The 20065-nt window shown below is 43.5% G+C and overlaps 3 protein-coding genes across 3 annotated transcripts; 1 reads left to right on the plus strand and 2 right to left on the minus strand.

The window, feature by feature from the left end:
• Positions 1-1210: 1210 nt before the first annotated feature.
• LOC117863861 (6-phosphofructo-2-kinase/fructose-2,6-bisphosphatase) lies at positions 1211-9849 on the minus strand. The gene is made up of 23 exons (XM_034747732.2): positions 9513-9849; positions 9346-9409; positions 8597-8895; positions 7974-8189; positions 7413-7610; positions 6737-6829; positions 6098-6196; positions 5963-5992; positions 5176-5229; positions 4440-4493; positions 4279-4356; positions 3959-4050; positions 3721-3778; positions 3550-3624; positions 3208-3255; positions 2941-3038; positions 2635-2710; positions 2477-2539; positions 2300-2391; positions 1998-2066; positions 1802-1865; positions 1661-1726; positions 1211-1574 (listed from the first exon to the last, which is right to left on the minus strand). The coding sequence occupies exons 1-23, from the start codon at positions 9753-9755 to the stop codon at positions 1497-1499; spliced, it is 2307 nt and encodes a 768-aa protein (XP_034603623.1). The 5' UTR covers positions 9756-9849; the 3' UTR covers positions 1211-1496.
• Positions 9850-14918: 5069 nt separating this feature from the next.
• Positions 14919-16408, plus strand: LOC117865686 (uncharacterized). Its single transcript, XM_072295086.1, has 4 exons — positions 14919-15120; positions 15216-15359; positions 15472-15615; positions 15735-16408. The coding sequence occupies exons 1-4, from the start codon at positions 15056-15058 to the stop codon at positions 15811-15813; spliced, it is 432 nt and encodes a 143-aa protein (XP_072151187.1). The 5' UTR covers positions 14919-15055; the 3' UTR covers positions 15814-16408.
• A 623-nt stretch (positions 16409-17031) lies between these two features.
• On the minus strand, positions 17032-18816 carry LOC117865290 (transcription factor bHLH51). Its single transcript, XM_034749446.2, has 3 exons — positions 18279-18816; positions 17783-18132; positions 17032-17697 (listed from the first exon to the last, which is right to left on the minus strand). Exons 2-3 carry the CDS (start codon positions 18077-18079, stop codon positions 17200-17202), a joined length of 795 nt encoding a protein of 264 aa, XP_034605337.1. The 5' UTR covers positions 18080-18132; positions 18279-18816; the 3' UTR covers positions 17032-17199.
• Between the last annotated feature and the right edge of the window lie 1249 nt (positions 18817-20065).

The raw sequence follows: 20065 nt of genomic DNA on the forward strand, positions 1-20065 counted from the left end.
ATGGGTGTTGTCGAGGCTATGTGGAGGCGATCGCAATTATGACGGCGGCTAGGGGTTCTCGCATGGTGTCGGTTTTGGCTACTTGCAGCGGACTGTGGCGGCTAGCATTGCTTGGCAATGGCTAGTGCGGCGTGGGACTGCATCGGTGGACGGCGCTTGCGGCAACGGCATCGAGGGACAACTAGGCTTGCAGCGAATTGTGGCGGGTTCCTCAGTTTGGCTAGGCTACCCGGTGTGGTACATCGTCAGAAGACAACGCAAGCAACTTCTCTGGTTTGCTGACTTGGCAGTGGAGGCTTTTGTGTGGGCGAAGCAATGAGGCGAAGTCGACCTGCGGTGGCGGCTTGGTTGATCGATGGAAATCTGGACGAGCGGGGCAACTTTGCTCACCACTCTGACGACGACAAAAGAAACGAATCCGTGACGTGGAGTACCGTGGCGGGAGAGGTGAGGCCCCGCGTACGATGTTTCTTCGAGGCGACGAGAGCGAGGTGGAGTCCAACGGTGGATGTGGCGAGGCCCCCGGGCGTTGTATTATCATGATGGCGACTGCGAGGCAACCTGCGAGAGGCCCGGATTTGGTGGTTTCACTCCATCAGGTGGAGGGTAGTGTTGCAGCGGCACTACAACGGATGGTCTCGCATGGCGGTGGCCTTTTCGGTGCGGTGCAGTCTGCTTCTATCGGTTTCCTGTTGACACAGGGCCACGCCTGGAGGTTTCGGCAAATAAACGAGCGTGTAAGTTGGTGGGTGCCGTCGTGGAGAGTGAAGTGGGGAGGCCACGTTGACGCCTCAATCCAACCAGTCGGGTGTGGCGGCTTTGAGTTGAGTGGTCACCCGTGTTGATGTCCTAATCCAACCGAGTGAGTCTTTCTTTGTTTCTTCTTTTCTCTTCCTTATGACCTCTCAGGGTTGTAGTCTTGTATTTTCTGCTATTCGTTGTTTCTTCTTTTCTCTTCCTTTTTCCTATCTATAACCTCCCAGGAATACAGTCCTCATTCGTTGTTTCTTCTTTTCTCTTCCTTTTTCCTATCTATAACCTCCCAGGAATACAGTCCTTATTTTCTACTATACCAATGAAACACACTATCTTGTGCATCGTTCTTTCAAAGAAAATTGACAAGCACTAAAAAACATTGACAAGCACTGATGGTTTACTGGTCAGGACATCAGCCACAGGAGTACATGACCAACTGATTTGGCTGCTCATATATCTTATGAACAGGGTCTGGAGTTGTTTATTTCAAGTTTGTCTGCATTCTTCACTTGCCAGTTGTGGCAGTAAGCGTGTTATTTTTACAGTTCCTTATTAGTAATATGTTTGCCTTTACAATGATCAAATACGTATTTTCAATAAAATTTACAACGGACTTGGTTTAACACCGTCTGGGCAAAGTTAAAAATCGGGTAACTGTACTCCAGTATTTGTGTTATCTATATTTGCTGTGTATGACTATACAAAACAGCCAGCCTGCTGCCTTTATGTGTATTCACAATTCAGTCCATGAGCTTGTACCTCTTCTCTTCGACACCAGTGACTCCCATCTGTATCTCGATTATGGTATGTAGTGGCATCTGCCGACGAACAAATGGTATTAGTTCAAATTAGCAGCATTTTTTATTGTTTCTTAGTACACTGTTAATACATCAGATGTTGTCACCTCTATGTTTGGAACTTCTCTCAAAGGCCTGTCTGCGAAATATGCGTATAGTGCTCGCAGTACAGCCTATCAATCAATTGGAAAGGTAGTTCAGAAATCACTGTCCCTGCACACCAACTTTCAGCAACCGTAGCAATTTACCTGGTGAGATATGACCACCACTGGTGCCTGCTGGCGTTCTAGCTCGATGATGACGGGTTCCAACCTGAGGGTTATCACGACATCAGCAGTTAGGCTTTAGTTACAAAAATACTGAAAATTTCGTAGTTTGATGTACAGAAAAGTCAGGGAAACATATAGATAGTTTGGCTGAATGATTATGCATTATAATTTTAACCTCTGTATCACGTCGAGGTAAGACTCTCCACGAGGGTAGCGATATCTAAGCTTGTCCTTCCTGCGTGACCTGGTTGCAACAAGGGTTCATAGTGGTGACTTCAGATCCAGATATTAGGTACTGTACCACAGTGCAAGTTTTGCAACTCAAAAGTGTAAAAAATATACTGTTTATTTTATTTTAGCTTAGCTTAATTTGCACAAGACACGAATAAAAATTAACAGATAGGTCTGACACCTCAGATGAACAAACAACTACTGAGGGATTTACACGGTGCCAATGAAAAGAATTATCGTACGTACTCATACTCCTCGGGCATAATTTTCTTTATCTCTTCATATGTCATCCCATCACAAACTCCAGAATTGATCTCATCAAGAGCACGCCATTGTATCTATGAACAACAAAGTCAAGCAATGTCAATGTGCCTAGCTTGCAAGAGTTCTGAAAGACGATTCCTGGAATATCTAACCAAATACCTTTGGGAATCCAATAATTGGACTTGCTGTCAAAATTGTTCTCTGAAGGGTGCTAGTCCATATCTAAATAATTGGATAGTACAAATTTAAAACATTTCCCTCTGTCAGCCCACGTTCTGATGATTAAATCCACCATTCAATCATGGGAAATTACTTACAGTTGCTGTTTTCTCAGATTTGAGCCGCTTTTCTATAAAGTTGGCTAGTTTATTTGCATACAGCTCTCCAGCTTCACTGAGCGCCATTGTCAGCCATTTAAAAGAGGAATTATTAGTTCAATACAGCAAGATAATTCCTGTAAGATCAATACATTTACATGCTGCTTTTTTTATGGTGCAATAACTAAACTTCTAATTGAAAAATTACCATGGATTTTAATATTTTACTTGCCAAACTCAAAATGGCATACTAAGTGTGGAAAGTATCATATGAAGGAATCAGGTTGAAATTTAGGGAAAGCATACCTTAGGACTGAATCACCACCAACTCGTCCTCTTACATTATGTAAACTCTCACCATGCCTGGTAAGCAAAATAGGCCGTGGTGTAAGATGAGAGTTCACCTGCAGTTGCATAGTGCGAGAAGATGTGCCATCAATTAATTTTGAATACACCAATGGAAATAAACTTGAAACAGAAAGTAAATATGTGCATTGTTAGAACATGCAGATATTACGCCTACTCAGAAAGAGCAAGCAATCATATATTGTATATGAGCTTAAAGGTACATACCAAGAAAAAGACAATCCGCCCAGGGAGATAACCACTGATATTATTTACCTGGGTAAAAGATCATAAAAGAAGAATTTTCAAATGAAGTATCACTGAACAAAACATAGCATCTCAAGTTTCAAAAAATGAAAACATACAATGAAAAAAATTGACTTGTTTTGTGTAAATAACTTATCTAAATAAGTCCTCATTTTACATAACATGCATGTTCAAGTGTTTCCAGAGATATTCAATTACATAAAACTTGTACCCATACCATTGATCCTTCTGCCACCTAGGGATGCAAAATTCCTAATGTTGAGTCATGTGTTGTACAATATGCAAAGGTATGGAAGAGCTTACCTGTAACTGACCACCCTGCCCCTTTACCATGTCAATCATTTTGATGTAAGAACCTTCCCCCACTGGCTCATAGACCTACAAAGGAATGCTACTTCATTTAAGACCAAATAGTTCACAAAACTCAAGAATTCTACTTAGGCAGCATTTCAACAGAGCATAAATGGTTGAAACCTTCTCATAATTCGTCAAGCGTTCCTTGAAGTCCTGCAGTCCAGCTTCATAATCTGGCCTGCAAAAATTTTAACAGTATTCAGGCTGAAATTCATCCTAAATTGTGGGGGTGTTAGGGTTGAGTTTGTGTGAGTCTGGGTGTATGGTTGTAAATGTGTTTCTTTCCTCTTCTTTAATGATATGACACAAGTTTTTTTTTAACTTCTATCTAGGAAAGGGTAAATTTTGGGAAACTCACTGGTCAGCATAGTCAGGACTTTGTTGTATCTTCAGCCGTATATTTGTTTCAATTATTCTGGGATCATTACATATTGTCTCCAAAAATATAATCTGCAGAAAATGACTTCAATCAGGAAGAGAGAAGATCAAGATTACAAATGCAAGGTGGCAATGTACCAAATGCACCAATGCACATTAAATTATTTGATAAACTTACACATTGCAGCATTATATTCTAGTGACTTTCATATATATGAGATAATTTTAGCTCAAGATTTAAGTAAGAAAATATAAAAGATTTATAACTGATGTGAATACAAGTGCTAATCTATCAATTACCTTACAGTTACCTTCAGCCATTTTCATTAGCATATGTCTTCGTTTTCTTGTGCTGTTTGTTGCATCAAATATACCGACCTATAGACAACTTGATCTAGTCAGATCGAGTATAACATTTTATTATTTCAAGCAGGCTATGCAAGTATGCAAAGCTAACTTACCTGACCTCCACCATGCATCCAATCTATCATGTCCTCCATTGCTAAAGCAGCCACCTGGCAAAATTTACGCCAGAAGAATAATGTAGCAAGTTGCAAGTAATATACTGAAACAAAGACACAGTTATGCTTTAATATTCTCCTTCTAAAGGTGGTTGTCATAAAATCACATTAGACTTCTAAAAATGTAGGATGCTAATTTGATATTCTGACCATGGTAGAACCTTCATGAGAAGAATCTAGGAGCTAACCCTAAGTCATAAAACTATAGTTAATGGCAAAGTGTGACTAAATTGAAAAAGAGGCAGGGGACACATTGTACTGGATATAAAATACAGACTTGAAGCACTCAAACCCTACAAGAAGTTTTTATAGAAGCCATTAATAAAATTCTACTTCTATTCCTAACCCATTGATTTGTGGCTCAAAATTACCAGGGTAATCCTACCTAATATCCAGTTTAGAACAAAGAAGGTTTTGAGAAATTTCACGTCACCTTCAGAGAATACAGTTCAATTCCAGCAGGAATCTGAAAAACTACTGTGTTCCAGTTATGATTACCAAAGTGCTGTTCAAAGGGGGCCAGTGAAAAGATTGCAAGACATCTTTCTTGAAAACATAGAAGAGCATATACTGGTGAATCAGAAGATGGTCTATGATGACACCTATTTTGAATGGATGTAATAGTATTTTGAACTACTAATTAGGAAAATGCATAGTAGTCAATAAGCGTGCTAACCTCATTACGTGCCTCAATACCTTCAGGATTATCATCACGGAAAAAATCTGCAGCCTGAATCAACAAAAATACAAACCTGTTAGATCACTCTAGAACAGGATATTAGGTTTATTGACATAGGCTCAAATAACGGCATTGAAAAATCCAGCAAGATGTACAAGTAGAATATGCGCAAGCATAGTAGCCTTATCAGAAATCACAAGAAGGGACAATAATCAGAGCCAAAGATGTAAAGAACATACAGTAACAATTGTAGAAAGTACTATAACTAAAATAAGGTAGTTTTGAGGATTTGCCACTCCCCTAAGCAAGTATAAAGAAATAAAGATAGGCCATTCATGTGCCAATGACATGAGGGTCTTGGAACCACACATCCATAAGAGATAGAAGCGGCATGTCCTGAAACTCAGATTAGGGGAGTGGCTATGCCCTAAAAAGTCCATAAAATTAAAAGTCTACACATTAACTGGGTCAACCAATATGAGAACATCATTAATCATGGTAACGGTAAATATCAACATGGTGACTTCCACCCTATAACCATCCCAGATCCATGCTGCACCCATGCTAAAGTTATTCCATTAAAATGTGTTCCAAGCATAATGTAAATCATGAAATAAAGTGAACCTAAGAATAAATAGCCACAATATGATTGGCTTTAATACACTTAAGTATAGTAATATAGCGAAAAAACTTGACTCGCATTTTCTTTGCCATGATAACATTTAGCAAAGCATAGATCACATATGCTCCACTAATGGAACTTGCAGCAAATCATAGTTGTTACCTGGTTTGCTCCATGCTTCAGACGGCGATACTGCACATACATTTTCGACAAAAGGAAGGTCAGTTAATTTTGCAAGCAACAAAAGTATACATATTAACTATGCAAGCTAGTCTATCAGAGTAAGAATAACATTACCTTCCCAACATTGAAATGTCTAGTTTCATGACCCAACCAACGAAGGTACCTTGTAAGCTTAACTGCAGTGAAGGTTTTACCACGAGCTGGCAAGCCAACCTGATTTAGGAGTAAATATATTCAGAAGGAGATCCATCTTCTGGAACAAGCATTCAATACATATTGGGATGTGTTCAGGCAGATAAGGGTTTTTGAACACAAAGGTGACATTATGCTCAGCAGGAAGACAAATATACTTTGTCAAGGGGGCTGGCAAGTTCTGTTTCGGGATTGCAACTGAAGGAGATTTAGATTGTTAGTTCTCTGAATTAAAAGCACTTATATATGCTTAAAAGGGCAATGCTTCAGTCCTGTACCCAACAGCAAAAAGCATAAAATTAAAAGCATGTTGATCGTCTTATTGACAACCACCCACCAGTGCAATACTACTAACAATACTACTCAGGATTCAATTTAGTTTTCCATAGGAACCCATCGGTTTAAATCCATCCAAACACTAAAAAGGACAGGTAGGTAGCAAAAATGCAACAGGCAAAGTTTACTTGTCTTGTTGACGAAAGGATCACAAATAAACACTAAACACTGGGATTATATACAAGATGAAAATGTTTAAATTATCACACAATTTCAACTATTTACCAAAACAATGGCCAGCTTCCGGTCCTCCTTTGACCCATGTAAGCGATCAGCTACAGCTGCAGCTGCAACAGCTCCTGCTGCTTCTGGCATGGTCTGTAGATTGTCAACAATAGTCAAGATGAAAAATACAAACCTCATTCTTAAACATTTCTCACACCACATCTAGAACCGTTTAATCAATTCAACTGGACAACTATGGGTATTGACATCTAAATATTATCTCTATTAGTCCAATACTACAATATCATTATGCATATGCAGATTCATGCCTACTATCTATCCCTTCTACATATACTGTTAGTAAAGGATAAATAATACTCTCTCCATCCCAGAATATAGCTACGTTTAGCATTCAAATTTTGTCCCAAAATATAGCTACATCTGGACTTCCAACTCTATTTTTTAAATGTCAACTGACCAAAATGTCCTTCCTACATTTACGCCCTCATCGGTAGGAAGTGCACAGCTAGTGTTGATTAGGATGACACAAGGAAAATGCGGCAGGAAATCTGGCACATTCAAGCATGCAGCACTGCTTAAATCAGCCGCAAAGTCACGATTAACACGCAAGATAGCCACCAAGTAAACAGGGACAATTTAGTCTTTTCATCACCCTCCATAATCTGTCTGAAAAAGTCTAAACACAGCTATATTCTGGGATGGAGGGAATACTGACCTTTGAACTAAGCCCAGATGCCAGGGAGTATGCACTGGCTGATTTTGGAAGCTTAGGAGAGCCAACGCCCCTGTCAATGAACAGCCCCTTTTGACCATCTGGCTTTTGCAGTGGTGTAAAGGTACCAACTGATTTTGACTCAATGAGTCCAGAACCTTGTAATTTTTTAGAAGAATCTGTTGCCCAGGCCTCAATATTCTACAAAAGAAATATGTCAATTTTCAATTCTGTTTTGATTTACAGAAAAGCAGAATATAATTATGTTAAAAAAAAGAAACGTGTGATACAACCATAAAGGAATCAAACATATGAACAAATGTTGTATGAAACGATAACCAAGACCAGACTGGTTCCATGGTGGTAGGAGGATAAATTTCAGGTATAGAACTTAAAATTTCCCAATAAGAGAAAGGAAAACGAAGAAATTCAAGAAAAATGTATGGTCCTCTGTAATTGATGTACGAGACTTAAATATATGGACTTCCGTTCTAAAGAAAATATATCAATAGAATGCATTAACAGACAAATATTTTACACCAACTTCTCCAGCTAACAGCCAACCTTTTTGAGGTTATTACAGCCTTCAAAATCCGCAGAAACAGTACTTGGACTCTGAATCCCATCACTAAGAAGCATATCATTTGTCCACGATGCTCCAGTTTGAATCAAGGATGCAGGAGTCGCAGTAAGGTTTGCAGCGTATTCATTTGGTGGTGCAGTTGGGGCTGGAACAACATAATGCTCCAAGTCAAGTTCCAAAGTAGCCGCTGATCCTTCCTGTAGAAAGACAGGAAACAGCAACCTGTGAGAAACCACATTACAGATTAGCTTGGCATCTGTGTGCAATTACAGCAATGAGCGTGTGGATAATTACTAGAAAAGGATGAGGAAATGATAAGGAGATATTGTTTTTGTAGGTCTCAGGTTACAGACAATACCAAGAGGGTTTGGCAAAAGGCATGGGAGGAAAAACCAAGTAATAAACCTGCTAGCATTCTTACTATCAAATAAGATGCCATTTGGAAAAGCAGATAACCCCTTCTACCTGTATGGCTGTAGAGAATCTAGAATATTGATAAAGCAGTTTAAGAATGTTTTACAAGGATCACATGGAACTATGCAACCAAATGCAACTTACAGAGCATCACAGGGAAGCATTAAGCATCAAGATTAAATGCTCTCACCTCAGTTGCATGAGTGGGTGCGACATTGATACTGATATCAGGGATTCCCCGGACTCTGGAGGGTTGAAAGTTCTCCTTGTACACCCTCCAGCTCGCAGCGAGTTCGAGCGGTGACACGATGTCCGCCTTGTTGAACACCCTGAACTCGAGCACCTCATCATCTCCATTAAGCTTGAAAAGTGCAACCCTCACATCGCCCTCAAGCATGCCTCCAGTAAGGAGCCGCGTTGGCCCTTCCTCAATGATGCACGGGGTTGCTGTGTCTTTGGGCTTCAGCAAGAATTTGAACTCCACCGTTTCTACAGCAACACCCACAGGTTGAAATATTCAGAACAGTGCATGGAGAAATTTGCATCAGAGATTGACATTTCTGATTCTAATTGAACCAAACAACTCTGCTCGATTGAAGTCCAGTGTTTCTACGGTAACATCCACAGGTTCAAATATTCAGAGCAATGCATGCAGCAATATGCATCATAGCTCGACATTTCAGTTTCTAGTCGAATCAAACAAGTCTGTCCCAATGAACGAACAAATGGGAATCAGAATGGTACAAAAGACAAAGGAAAAACGTTAGCAGAACCCATTGTTTAAAATCTACTAGGAGCCCATGGAGAACTCAAAAGGTCAAACAAAACTACAAAAAAGTGTAATGAAACAATTAGGGAACAGGAACAGGAAACTTAACGCCCAATTGAAATCCATGATGTTAACTTAGTGGAACAGGACAGCCACGAGAGGCAACGCACCATGGTCCGGCGGGACGACGAAGCTGAGCTCCCACATGGACGCGAGCTCCCTCTCCATGGCGAGCTGCATAAAACCAAACAGCAGCAACGCGAATCATTCCCCGCGGCAGGAAAACTAGAAGCGGGAGCAAACAGAGCAGAAGAATTCGGCTGCCATGCGTGCGTACTGCGCGGGCGGGGTCCCAGGAGCCGATGATGGGCTCGGAGCCGTAGACGTGCGGGACGAGGTCGCCGCTGATCCGCGCGTTTTCCATCTTGAGCGACACGTAGAGCTGCGCCCCGCCGTGCCACGCCTCCGCGGCGCCACCGCCCTCGCCCGCCTCCCCGTCGCCGCCCGCCGCCCCGACCCCCGCCGCCTGAGAGCCGAGGCCACCCACGCCGTCGATGCCCTTGGACCCCGACGTCCCCATGGCTACTAGCACAAGTGGAGCGGCACAAGCGCGCGGGCGTGGAATTGGGGCGGTGGTGGTGGACGTGGTGGTGGCGGAGGGGGTTTTAATGGAGGGAGGCCGTTTGGATTGGGGCGAATGCAATCGGGAGAGCGATGGGAGTGATGCTGTGGAGCCGGAGGCCTTGGAACCCGCAAGGAGCGGAGAGGGCGGGGCCCGCCGGAGGGGATAAGCAAGGGGGGCCGCCTGCCAGCGTGGCAGCGTCGTCCTCCGCGTTGCTGCGGCGGCGGCTCCGCCGCGTCTGCGCGGGGCCCGGGCTGCTTGGTTCGTGGCCTGGCGCCCACGCCAAGCGTGCGGCCGCCACCAACATGTGGTGCAGGAATTCGACGTCTAAAGGGGTGTTTGATCCGAGGCATCACATCGAATATTCGAAGTTGCAAATATTTGAAGTTTAATTAGGAGGATTAAATATGAATTAATTATAAAATTAATTACACAGATAGAAACTAAACGGCGAGACGAATCTATTAAGTCTGATTAATCCATCATTAACAAATGGTTACTGTAGCAGTACAGTGTCAAATCATGAACTAATTAGGCTTAATAGATTCGTCTCATCGTTTAACCTCCATCTATGCAATGGATTTTGTAAATAGTCTATATTTAATATTTCTAATTAGTATCTAAACATTCATTAAAATTTAATCCCGGATCCAAACACCTTACTAAGTTACGGTGGGAAAAACACTTGTGAATTACCTAGTAGCTTTATGTAGCGTGGCAAGCAACCAAAGCAGAGAGAATCTAGTCTGACGCGTCGCCGTTTGGCGTGGCGCGTCATGGTCACGAACCAAGCATGCCCGTGCTTGCCTAATGCCCTAACTCCTCTGTTTTTTTAATGCTCCGGTTTAAAATTCCTGTTTTAAATCACTATCGTTATAAAGAAAAGGAAAAAGTTCTGATTACTCCCTTCAAATATAGCGAAAGTCTACGTAACTTTCTGAACTATGTTTTTGTTTTCAACTAATCCATAATGTAATTTATCCTTTTTATTTCTCCACAAGTTGAATTTTAATTTGAAACTTTACATGGTTGTAGTAGGCATCATAATCTATACTAAAAAAGATTTTATTAATTTTTCATCATTGTTTTTTATATAATTTTGTATCTCAAGGATAAATTTTATTATTAAATATCCTACCTTATCAAAATAATGATAAAAACATGATATATTTTCTAACATGTCTTATGTCTTGTGATGTCTGCTATCATCTTGTAAAATTTGAATTTAAGACTCCACTTGTGCATGGAGAAAGAAAAAAGATAAATTGTGTTAACGAGTAAATTGAACCATATGATATAGAAATATTGTCCAGACTTTGGTTATACTTGAGGGGAGTAATTTGAATTTTTTTTCTTAAGAAAGTGACAGTGGAGCTTTGACGTTGCTCTTCTAAGAAAGATGTGTGTCTTGTAAAATACTTTATTTATCTTTTCCTTTTTCAAATATATATTATCTTAGAAAGGCGTAGTATTGTAATTTTTCTCAGCGTTGTGTTAGGATTTATTTGATCACTTTCTCCTTTCATTTTGTTATCTGTTATGGTCATTTTCCTTCACAATGGCCTTCATCTAAGATTTTTCTTTTACCAACATAATCTCTATACCATGTCACAATACGTGTACCATACAGTGTTTTAAACACCAATCATGTAGTTTAGAATGATATTTATTTTTCTCGAAAAAAATGATATTTACTTGTAAATGTATTTGAATAAAACCTAACAAGATTAACCAACTTGAATATCTTTGCATTTGCTACAAAGGACAGATGATACAGGAAAACACCTAGGGTCACGTCGAGATATAACAACTTGTTATATTCAACCTAAAATAGCCTACTTTTTCCATTATCCCAAAATGATCGTTTGTTACTGTGGTAATCCTTCTTAATTATAAGGAAGAACAGAAATGTGATTTCTCTTTTGTAAAATGAAGAAACATTTCAAAAAACCTTTGTTAAGAAAGACATTTTGAAAACAAATGTTAGCTATGGAATGAATATATGTGGCATATCAATAGATTCTGATATTCTATAAGATTTGATGATGATAGCTAATCAAATATATTATTTATTCTATAATAAATATAAGTGGGACAAACGGAAGAAGATAACTAAAGTGGTTTATAGGAGACATGTAATTGTTTAAGCCACTTGAAAAGGAATAGCACCTAACGCTGCAACGTTGAAAAAATGTGGGTGAAAAAACATCAAATGTGCTTTCAGATTAAGAAAATTAGCAAAAAGAAAAAGTCTAAAAGTAACTAATTTTTGTAACATACGCACGACGAAACAATCCGGATTAAATGAAAGAGAAAAATTATGGAGCATGTACAAAAATATTAGTTTGCAAAATAATTTATTGAAATACTTTCAGTATGTTGATTAATATATTCTGTGGTAGATGGACTATTCTCGTGGGACCCACAGTTAGTGAGGTGCTCCAGTTCCAATTTCAAAACACATGAGACCCTACTGTAGTCAATGTTTTCACGGTGATTCCTAGCAACTAACGGTCACTAGCCAACAGTGTGCATAGGCCTTAGAGGCTTCACTTTTCTTTAGCAGTAAGGATGTATGCATTGCATTGCATCCAATCAGAAATGACGAATCACGACTTTACATTATTGGGAAGTTAAAGAAAAAACTTTACCATCCGGATCACACAAAAAAAATTTCAACTTTAATGAAAAACTTTCTAGATAACTTTTGAAACCATTTTTTAGATAACTTTTTTATGAAATATTCATTCAAATAAGTTTTGCATAAAATTTATTAAAAATTCTTTGAAAAACTATTCAAATGAATCTTTGAAAACTTATTCATAACAAAAATTTTCAAAGTTTTCTTCAAACATGTTCTCTACAAGACATTTCCACAAACAGTAGGAATGAGATATCTAATCACTAATCACTAAGTATTATGACAGTCTGATCCTCGAAGAAACTTTTCTAGCTGTTTAGATCTCTTCTATGATTAGGGTTTTGCTTTTCCATAGCAACGAGGGTGCACGAAGAGTTTTGTTCCTTGAATGTATTTACTAGAAAAGGTGGTTTGTGCAAGTTCTCCACTGGAAGGTTTGCTTTTCATCATTGTTGTGAACTACTCCCTCCGTCCCAAATTATAGGTCGTTTTGACTTTATTAGATTCATAAACTTTATTATGAACTTAGATATACCTTATGTCTAGATACATAATAATATCTATGTATCTATAAAAGTCAAAACGACCTATAATTTGGAACGGGGGGAGTAGTTTTTTGGACTTCTACTCTCTTGATTTTGTGTGTTCTTTTGTCTAGTTTGTCGATATTTTAATTGTCAACGCTAGTTTTTTTCAACAGCCTACTCATTTTCAGTTAAACAAAATTGGTAGTCGATGCTTCTCCACAAACACATTGCTGGTGTCGGAGTAGGTTAGTGTTGAAGTTACGCTCACCCTGCATGCATCTCTATGGAGTTATGGGCACGGCGTTCCAAGGTTTTGAACTTTTTTATTTTATCTTTTTCGAATTACACAGTATAGATATAGACACTCACATATACGTATGTACATTCACTTCTATAAACATAAGTATGCAACCGGCCTACCTCTATAAGCATCTCCAAAAGATTGAGGCAAATCCTCGAGAATAGCGCCGGTTAAATCCTAAAATAAGTTAAGAAAAATGCGAGTAACCGTGCCGCGTGCCGAGTTGAGAACTCGAATCCAAGTGGGTAGGTTCCACTGTACGTAATCTTATCAACTGAGCTATGCTCAATTCGCCTTTTTATTTTATTTTATTTTGAAAATTTATTTTTCTTATATTTTGGTAGGTCTATTGTACGTATTTTTTTTATCCGTCCGCACTTGTGGTGGTTTGTCCTAGATGATGGTGATTTAAGTTAGACTTGAAAATATAATAGTTGTCTTTTTGTGTAATCTCAACACTAAATTATTTTACAAATAATCCATGCCCTGTTAATTCTTTTGTATTTTTGAATTATGACAGGAGGGAGTTTCAATACACGCATACGGGAGAAAATTCAAAATTCTCTACACTTTACTTCATTTAAGAAAAAGAACAACAATACGTCTACTAAAAAGATTCCCTGATTTACCCATCCTCAGCTGCTCATCTCTACGGCCGACCAAGATCGAGCGGAGCCCAAAAAACCCCAACATTTTCGCCCTCCCCTGAGCCAATTCCTCTGCTCGCCGGCGTGCTCTCCCTGCGCCATCCAAGCTAGGCTGCTCTGCGCCCGCACCTTTCGGATCCACTCCAGCCGTGCCAGCTCGCCCTCTCCACGCGCACTCCTGCGGCGGCCGCCCGTACGTGCTCGCCCGCCACCTCGCTCCCTCCGCCAACCTGCTTCCGCAGCGCAAAAAGGTTGGAGCTTCGTTCCCAGTCACGATTCGGTTGCTCGCGTTAATGCCTGACCTGGAGTGGTTCCAAATTCCAAGTCTCGAGAAATCGCGATCCAAGGCGAAAGCTTTGCGCCGCTCCACGCGTCTATGGCGTTTTGGGGTTTTTGACGGGTGGTGTGTTTGGGGTTTTCGTGCGAAGCCGACCAGCATTCTGCTCTTAACGACGATCGGGTTTAGCCGTGTGATGCTGAAACCTCGTAGTCTCCTCTACTTTCTCTCACTCCATGTCTGTAATCTGCAGTGTCTATGGATATGGATGGGGCGATGTGCACGCGGTGGTGGCGGGTGGCGTTAATTGCCGGCCTGCTCGGCCTGATCGAGCCGTCGTCGTCCCGCGGCGATCTCCCCGACCTCTGGACCTACGCCTCCGAGCCGTACCCGTCTTGGGTCGAAGATGAAAGTACGAAACACGCACTCTTCCTTCTTTTTCAAAATCTTGCTGCTGCTCTGAAAGATCAGCTCCACCAGACGGTAATTTTTTTGGGCACGAGTTCCCAATTCTAAGTTGCTGTAATAAGCTCCTGTAAATTGAAGCTGATTAGCTGCCTGCGGGCCTATCTTTTGTGGTTGTACCGCAGTGGCGGCGCTGTTGGCCATCAAGGCGGAGCTCAAAGACCCCGACAACGTCCTCCATAACTGGTTCATCCACGCCGACAACCCATGCCCCTGCCACTGGAAGGGCGTCGTGTGCACCGAGGACGCCCACGTCTCCCATCTGTACGCCATGTACCTTTCTTTGCTGATGCCGCTTCCGTTCAGCACTAGCTCCAACCGTGCCTGATTCGAAAGTTCGGATCGATGTATCATCTTCTTATTTCTTACGCGCAATGCATAACTCTATCTGCAGGGAGCTATGGAACAAACGCTTGTCTGGGACATTGTCGCCCAGGATCGGGACCTCACCAGCCTGCAGACCTTGTAAGCTCCGATTCACTCCCTCTGTTTACTGACGGCGCATGCCACTTCAAAGTTTAGGCTTCTTTGAGATGTATCATCAACGTGCTATTCGGCAGGGTATTGCAGGCCAATACCATTTCCGGGCCTATTCCTGACAGCATAGGGAGGCTTAGGATGCTAGAAATCCTTGACATGTCAAGCAACAAACTCAATGGGACTATCCCAAGTTCGCTCGGAAATCTCAAAAACCTCAACAATCTGTAAGTTCCCTTTACTTGAATTTTGATATGCAGCTGCACTCTTTATTGTATTCTGCAGAATCAATCCGATTGAACCATAGGTTCTAAAGTGATCTGCTTTGCTGTTTGGTAGAGCATTGCAGAACAACGTCATTTCCGGCCATATTCCTCATAGCGTAGGAAGGCTTGTGATGCTAGATACCCTTGACATGTCAAACAACAGGCTCACTGGGACCATCCTAAGTTCATTTGGACATCTCAAGAACCTCAACTATCTGTAAGTTCTCTTTACATGGATTTTGATTTGTAAATGTACTATTTGCCTCTTCCTTATGATGTATCATCGATCTGGTTGAATCAAATGTTCTCAAAGTGCCCACTTCTGCTGTTCGGCAGAGGATTGCAGAACAACGCCATTTGCAACAAGACTACAAGCTTCATCATATCGATGCTGTTTCTGTCCTGGATCACTTGATGGATGCGTTTCTGGTTCTTAATATATGTTTTGTGAGGATCTCAACGAATTTTAAGTAGGACGTCGGATCTTCAGCTTTGTCCAGCTGGGAATCAGGATTTGTTTACTGAATCTGCTTGTGCCTGTAAACACAATGGAAATATGAGAGGTTTTTCCACCCTTGAAACGTTGCAATTATTTCTTATCGTTGACACCCATTTCAAGCTCCCTTCGGCATGCGTTGTCTTGCCAGGCCGCCAGCGTCCCAACTCAGCTTCACCGTGAAGCTCCTCTTGTCGTTCCGCCCGCCAAACTCTAACGCCGGCGGCAAGACCTGGGCCCTGACCCCGGCAGGCAAGCCGACGCCCGCCGCGCACCTGACGTGTGTCGTCGGCGTTCGTCAGCGTCCGGTTGGCCGTGATCGGGCCGGCCGCCGCCGGCGCCACTAAGGACGGGTAGTTCAGCTCGGCGCCGGTGATCTTGCTCGTGCTCCGGCACGTGTTCCTCTTGTGCATGACGGACTCCACTTGGTCGTCGGCGCCAAGCACGCTGGCGCCGCGCACCGAGCTCCCGGCGGCCGTGGTCGCCGCGTGCGTCCCGTGGCCGATCTCCCTGACCTCGCCGGGCCTCGGCAGCAGCGCGGTGGAGTCGTACCCCACGCGGACAACGTTCCTGTTGCACGCGCGCGTCACCTCCGCCCGCCGGCTCCTCGCACTTGCCGCGCCACCAGGGCGGCGGGACCGGCAAGCCGTCTCCGCGGAACGAGACGTGCCTCAAGTCAACGTCGAATCGATGACTGCCCATACCCGTGCCTTCGCCCATGCGCCCGGGCCCGTCCCACGCGGCACGCGCCGTGGCCGTGCCCGCCCACGCCCGGCGCCGCCCTCTGCCCCAGGAAGTCCGGCGTGCCGCGTGCGCGTCGTCCGCATCGCGGCGGCGCGGTCGGGGTGCACGACCAGGACGTCGTCCCAGGCCGCGACACTCGCGGCCTCACCGTCCGTGACGTGACAGTGGAATGTGGTTGTGCATTTCCGATGAGCGCTCTACATGCACCGGTCTTTTTCCCTTCCAAACTAACACTTTGCAATCAAAGCCTCCAATTCTCAAGTAAAAAGTCAATGTAAAATGACCATCCATACCCCTATTAAGTAGAGTAATATGATAGGAGTATATGTACCATAATTTCTTTTTTCCCCCCAAAGTATTTGATATTTCTTTTTTCCCCCAAACTAGTGGAAATATTGCAATAACTCCACTTTTGATATTTTTAATGGACAGATATTATGAACCGTTTTCTTCCAATACAAGGAAGAACACATAGCGGAATGGAGGGAGTACACGACAAACCCTTTGGCGGATATGTATTAAAAATAAAAAGTCACTACATTCATCCCTTGATCTCCAAAATCACCACCCCTGATCACCGAGATCGAGCTCATGTCCAAGCACACAATGAGATTCCAAAACCCTCTGCCTCCTGCTCCTATAGTTGCATCCATACGCCGTCTCCGGGAACGCGGCACTGACCAGCGCCCGCCTGACACCCTCCTCCAGAGCCTTCACGCGGCCGGCAATCGCCGCACCGCCCTCCTCCCCGCACAGCACGAACTCACACCGCGCCCTGCCTCCGAGGGAGGCCATGTCTGCTCTCAGCGGCCTCAGCCTCAGACCACGGAGCGCTCCGGCGAGGTCGGCGAGGAGGCCCGGCCGGTCGTCGCAGCTGACGGAGGCCCTGATGTACGCTGCCGGCCTCCCGTAGCCGGCGGCGCCGCCGCCCGTGTGGCAGTTGACGGTGATGCCGTTGGCCTCTGCAGGGATGGGCAGTGGATGTGTGGTTTCGGCCGCTTTCCTCTTCAGGTCCTTCAGCTGGCAAACCACCCTGGCTAGCAAGGTGGCCTTGTCCATCTGTTCATGAGCAGACAGTAACATTTCTGTTAATCATTTTTTGGCAAAACTCTGAAATGGCAAGAAGTGCAGAGTTCATGCAGACCTGCCGAGCATCAGGGATCATCCTCCTCAAGGCAGCGAGATGGGCGTTGATCCTCTCCCGCCGCCGCCTCTCGGCCTCGCTGTGTACCTTCATGGCCTGCGCCTCCGTCGCGCTCCTCCCCGACAACGACGGCGGCAGCTCCTGCGCGGCCGGATGCGGCACCGAGCTGGCCTGTCGCAGAGGCAGAGCCGTGCCTTTGTACACTGGAGGAAGAACAGAACCGCCATGGTGCAGTGGCGGATGCTGCCGTCGCTGCTTCCCTTCTTGAAACGGTTGGCATGCAGATGCAGTAGCCATCTGTTCTGACTTCTGAACAACCGAGTCCTCTCTCACTAGTGAAACCTCAAAAGCTGCAAGAAAAGAAAAGCCAGAAGATCTCATCATGATGCCACAAACAGCGAAAATCTCACGAAACAGCAGGAACATGAAGATCAAAAGATGAGACAGATGAATGCATAAATGCTGTCAGATTGAAGAAGGATTACATTCTCCTTACCTATATCTTCGAGAAGCTTGGTGTGTCAGTGCGAGTGTGAGTGAAGCAAGTGAAGAGGCCAAAGGCTACTTAAACCACTGCAGTATGCAGCTGGCCAGCTGCTATGGTCCACTTAAACCTAGCAGGGGGGAGTATGCAACAAGAACAGCAACAGCGTTTCTAGGGTAGATGGATGTGCTTGCGAACCGGATTGTCACCTCGATCATGATATAGTACTTGATTTTGTGCATGTGAGCCACTGTTGACCAACTACCCCAAAAATCTCTTTTTTTTCCCACATTTGTTCCCTACTAGGGAACGCTCCGTCCTTTTGGATCAGCATGGATGCTTGTGATCTTGGGACTGACATGGGCACTAGAACCACACCTCTTTTTATTCATTATTCTCCTCTTTTTTGGGTGAGACGATGGATGGGCAGTAGGCTCAATTGGTCAAAAGGTAGGAGTGAGCCATATTTGATGAAAGATTTGGTTTCGAAAAAGAATACTCTATCACATATCCCAACTCGCTCAATTATTATCGGATCATCATTTGTAGGGTACGTGCCGCCAGAAATTTTAACATGAACGATCATTATTATCGGTGGGAGTGATTATGTTTTGCTGAGAAGTGAGAACACAAACGATATGACGTAGCATGCTCGGGTGGCCGGGTGGGAGTGGGACACGGTGCGTGCGTCCAACGGCGAGTGCGGCCGGGAGGACGGCTTGGGCGTGTCGCGTAGCTGCGTGCCGCCGCCCTCCGCTTTCACATCACGCCACGCTTTGCGGCTTCACACAGGGCGCCTCTTGTCTTGGACCCGTCCGCCGCCGCCACAGGTACGGCAAGCTTTTGTTCGCGCACGTGCTTAGCCTGCGGCATATTGTTGGGGGGGGGGGGGGGGGGGGGGGGTGGCGGGGGGTTGGCAAAAACAATAAACAAAGGCATCGGGTTGAAGAAAAGCAGGGGGAGGGAAATCCTCTTGGGATCCAGAGAAGATATCGTCTCAGCGGATGCGGCGCACGAGAGGGTTTCCTTTGACCGGCCAACGAGGGAGCGACACGTGTTAAGTTATTATCACTGACATCTTTGATCTGGACGACGGAGCCAGCCCTTGGACTGGCACTCTTTCTTCCCGGTCCATGCATCGGGACTTCGTGTAGACCAGCCGCCCAAAAACAAAGGGAGAACAGTGCTGCTTGTGTGTCGGAAATTAATGTTCAATAATCTTACCTTTTCGACTGAAAAAGTCTTAAGGTTTTGTTTGGATACACCCTCCTAAAAATTAAGAGTCCATTTTTAGGATACTTTTTTAGTATTTGTGCATCTAAACATGGATCCTAAAAGTGCACTCCTAAACTTTAGAAGGGTCATTTTCATTAGGAGGATCAGGGGATACTAATGGATCCTATTTCTCCTAAAAGTGGTCCCCAAGTCCCCTCTACCCCTATTGCCCTCGCATGCATTAATGTCGTGAACAGTACAGGGGTAGTTTAGAGGAGTAATTGGGGGGTAAAAATAATATTTTCCCTCTAAGGTCTCTTTAGTAGTCCATCCAAATAGCTCTATTCTAAATTTTAGGACTAGCAATTTGAGGGTCCTAAACTTTAGTACACTACTAAATTTTAGGAGTTTGTATCCAAACAGGACCTAAATAATCTTGGGAGGTTTGGGCTTTACGGTGGGTCACGGGATGAACCAGAAAATTGGAGGTTATGTGTGCGATTATTGTCTTTGATTCCGAGACGAATCTCTTCATCCAAAATCTTTGATAGTGTACACATCTAACGAAGTTCACAAAACCTGAG

This window comes from Setaria viridis, chromosome 7 (genome assembly GCF_005286985.2).
Source record: "Setaria viridis chromosome 7, Setaria_viridis_v4.0, whole genome shotgun sequence".
Lineage (NCBI taxonomy): Eukaryota > Viridiplantae > Streptophyta > Magnoliopsida > Poales > Poaceae > Setaria > Setaria viridis.

Excerpts from the sequence above, each read along its gene's own strand:
- LOC117865290 (XM_034749446.2), bottom strand. The coding sequence starts at position 18,079 with ATGGCTACTGCATCTGCATGCCAACCGTTTCAAGAAGGGAAGCAGCGA. Across the intron at positions 17,698-17,782 it reads TGATCCCTGATGCTCGGCAG|ATGGACAAGGCCACCTTGCT; the intron begins GTCTGCATGAAC and ends GCTCATGAACAG.
- LOC117863861 (XM_034747732.2), bottom strand. The coding sequence starts at position 9,755 with ATGGGGACGTCGGGGTCCAAGGGCATCGACGGCGTGGGTGGCCTCGGC. Across the intron at positions 4,357-4,439 it reads GGATGCATGGTGGAGGTCAG|GTCGGTATATTTGATGCAAC; the intron begins GTAAGTTAGCTT and ends AGTTGTCTATAG. Across the intron at positions 1,866-1,997 it reads TACCTCGACGTGATACAGAG|GTTGGAACCCGTCATCATCG; the intron begins GTTAAAATTATA and ends GATAACCCTCAG.
- LOC117865686 (XM_072295086.1), top strand. The coding sequence starts at position 15,056 with ATGGAACAAACGCTTGTCTGGGACATTGTCGCCCAGGATCGGGACCTC. Across the intron at positions 15,360-15,471 it reads CTCAAAAACCTCAACAATCT|AGCATTGCAGAACAACGTCA; the intron begins GTAAGTTCCCTT and ends GCTGTTTGGTAG. Across the intron at positions 15,616-15,734 it reads CTCAAGAACCTCAACTATCT|AGGATTGCAGAACAACGCCA; the intron begins GTAAGTTCTCTT and ends GCTGTTCGGCAG.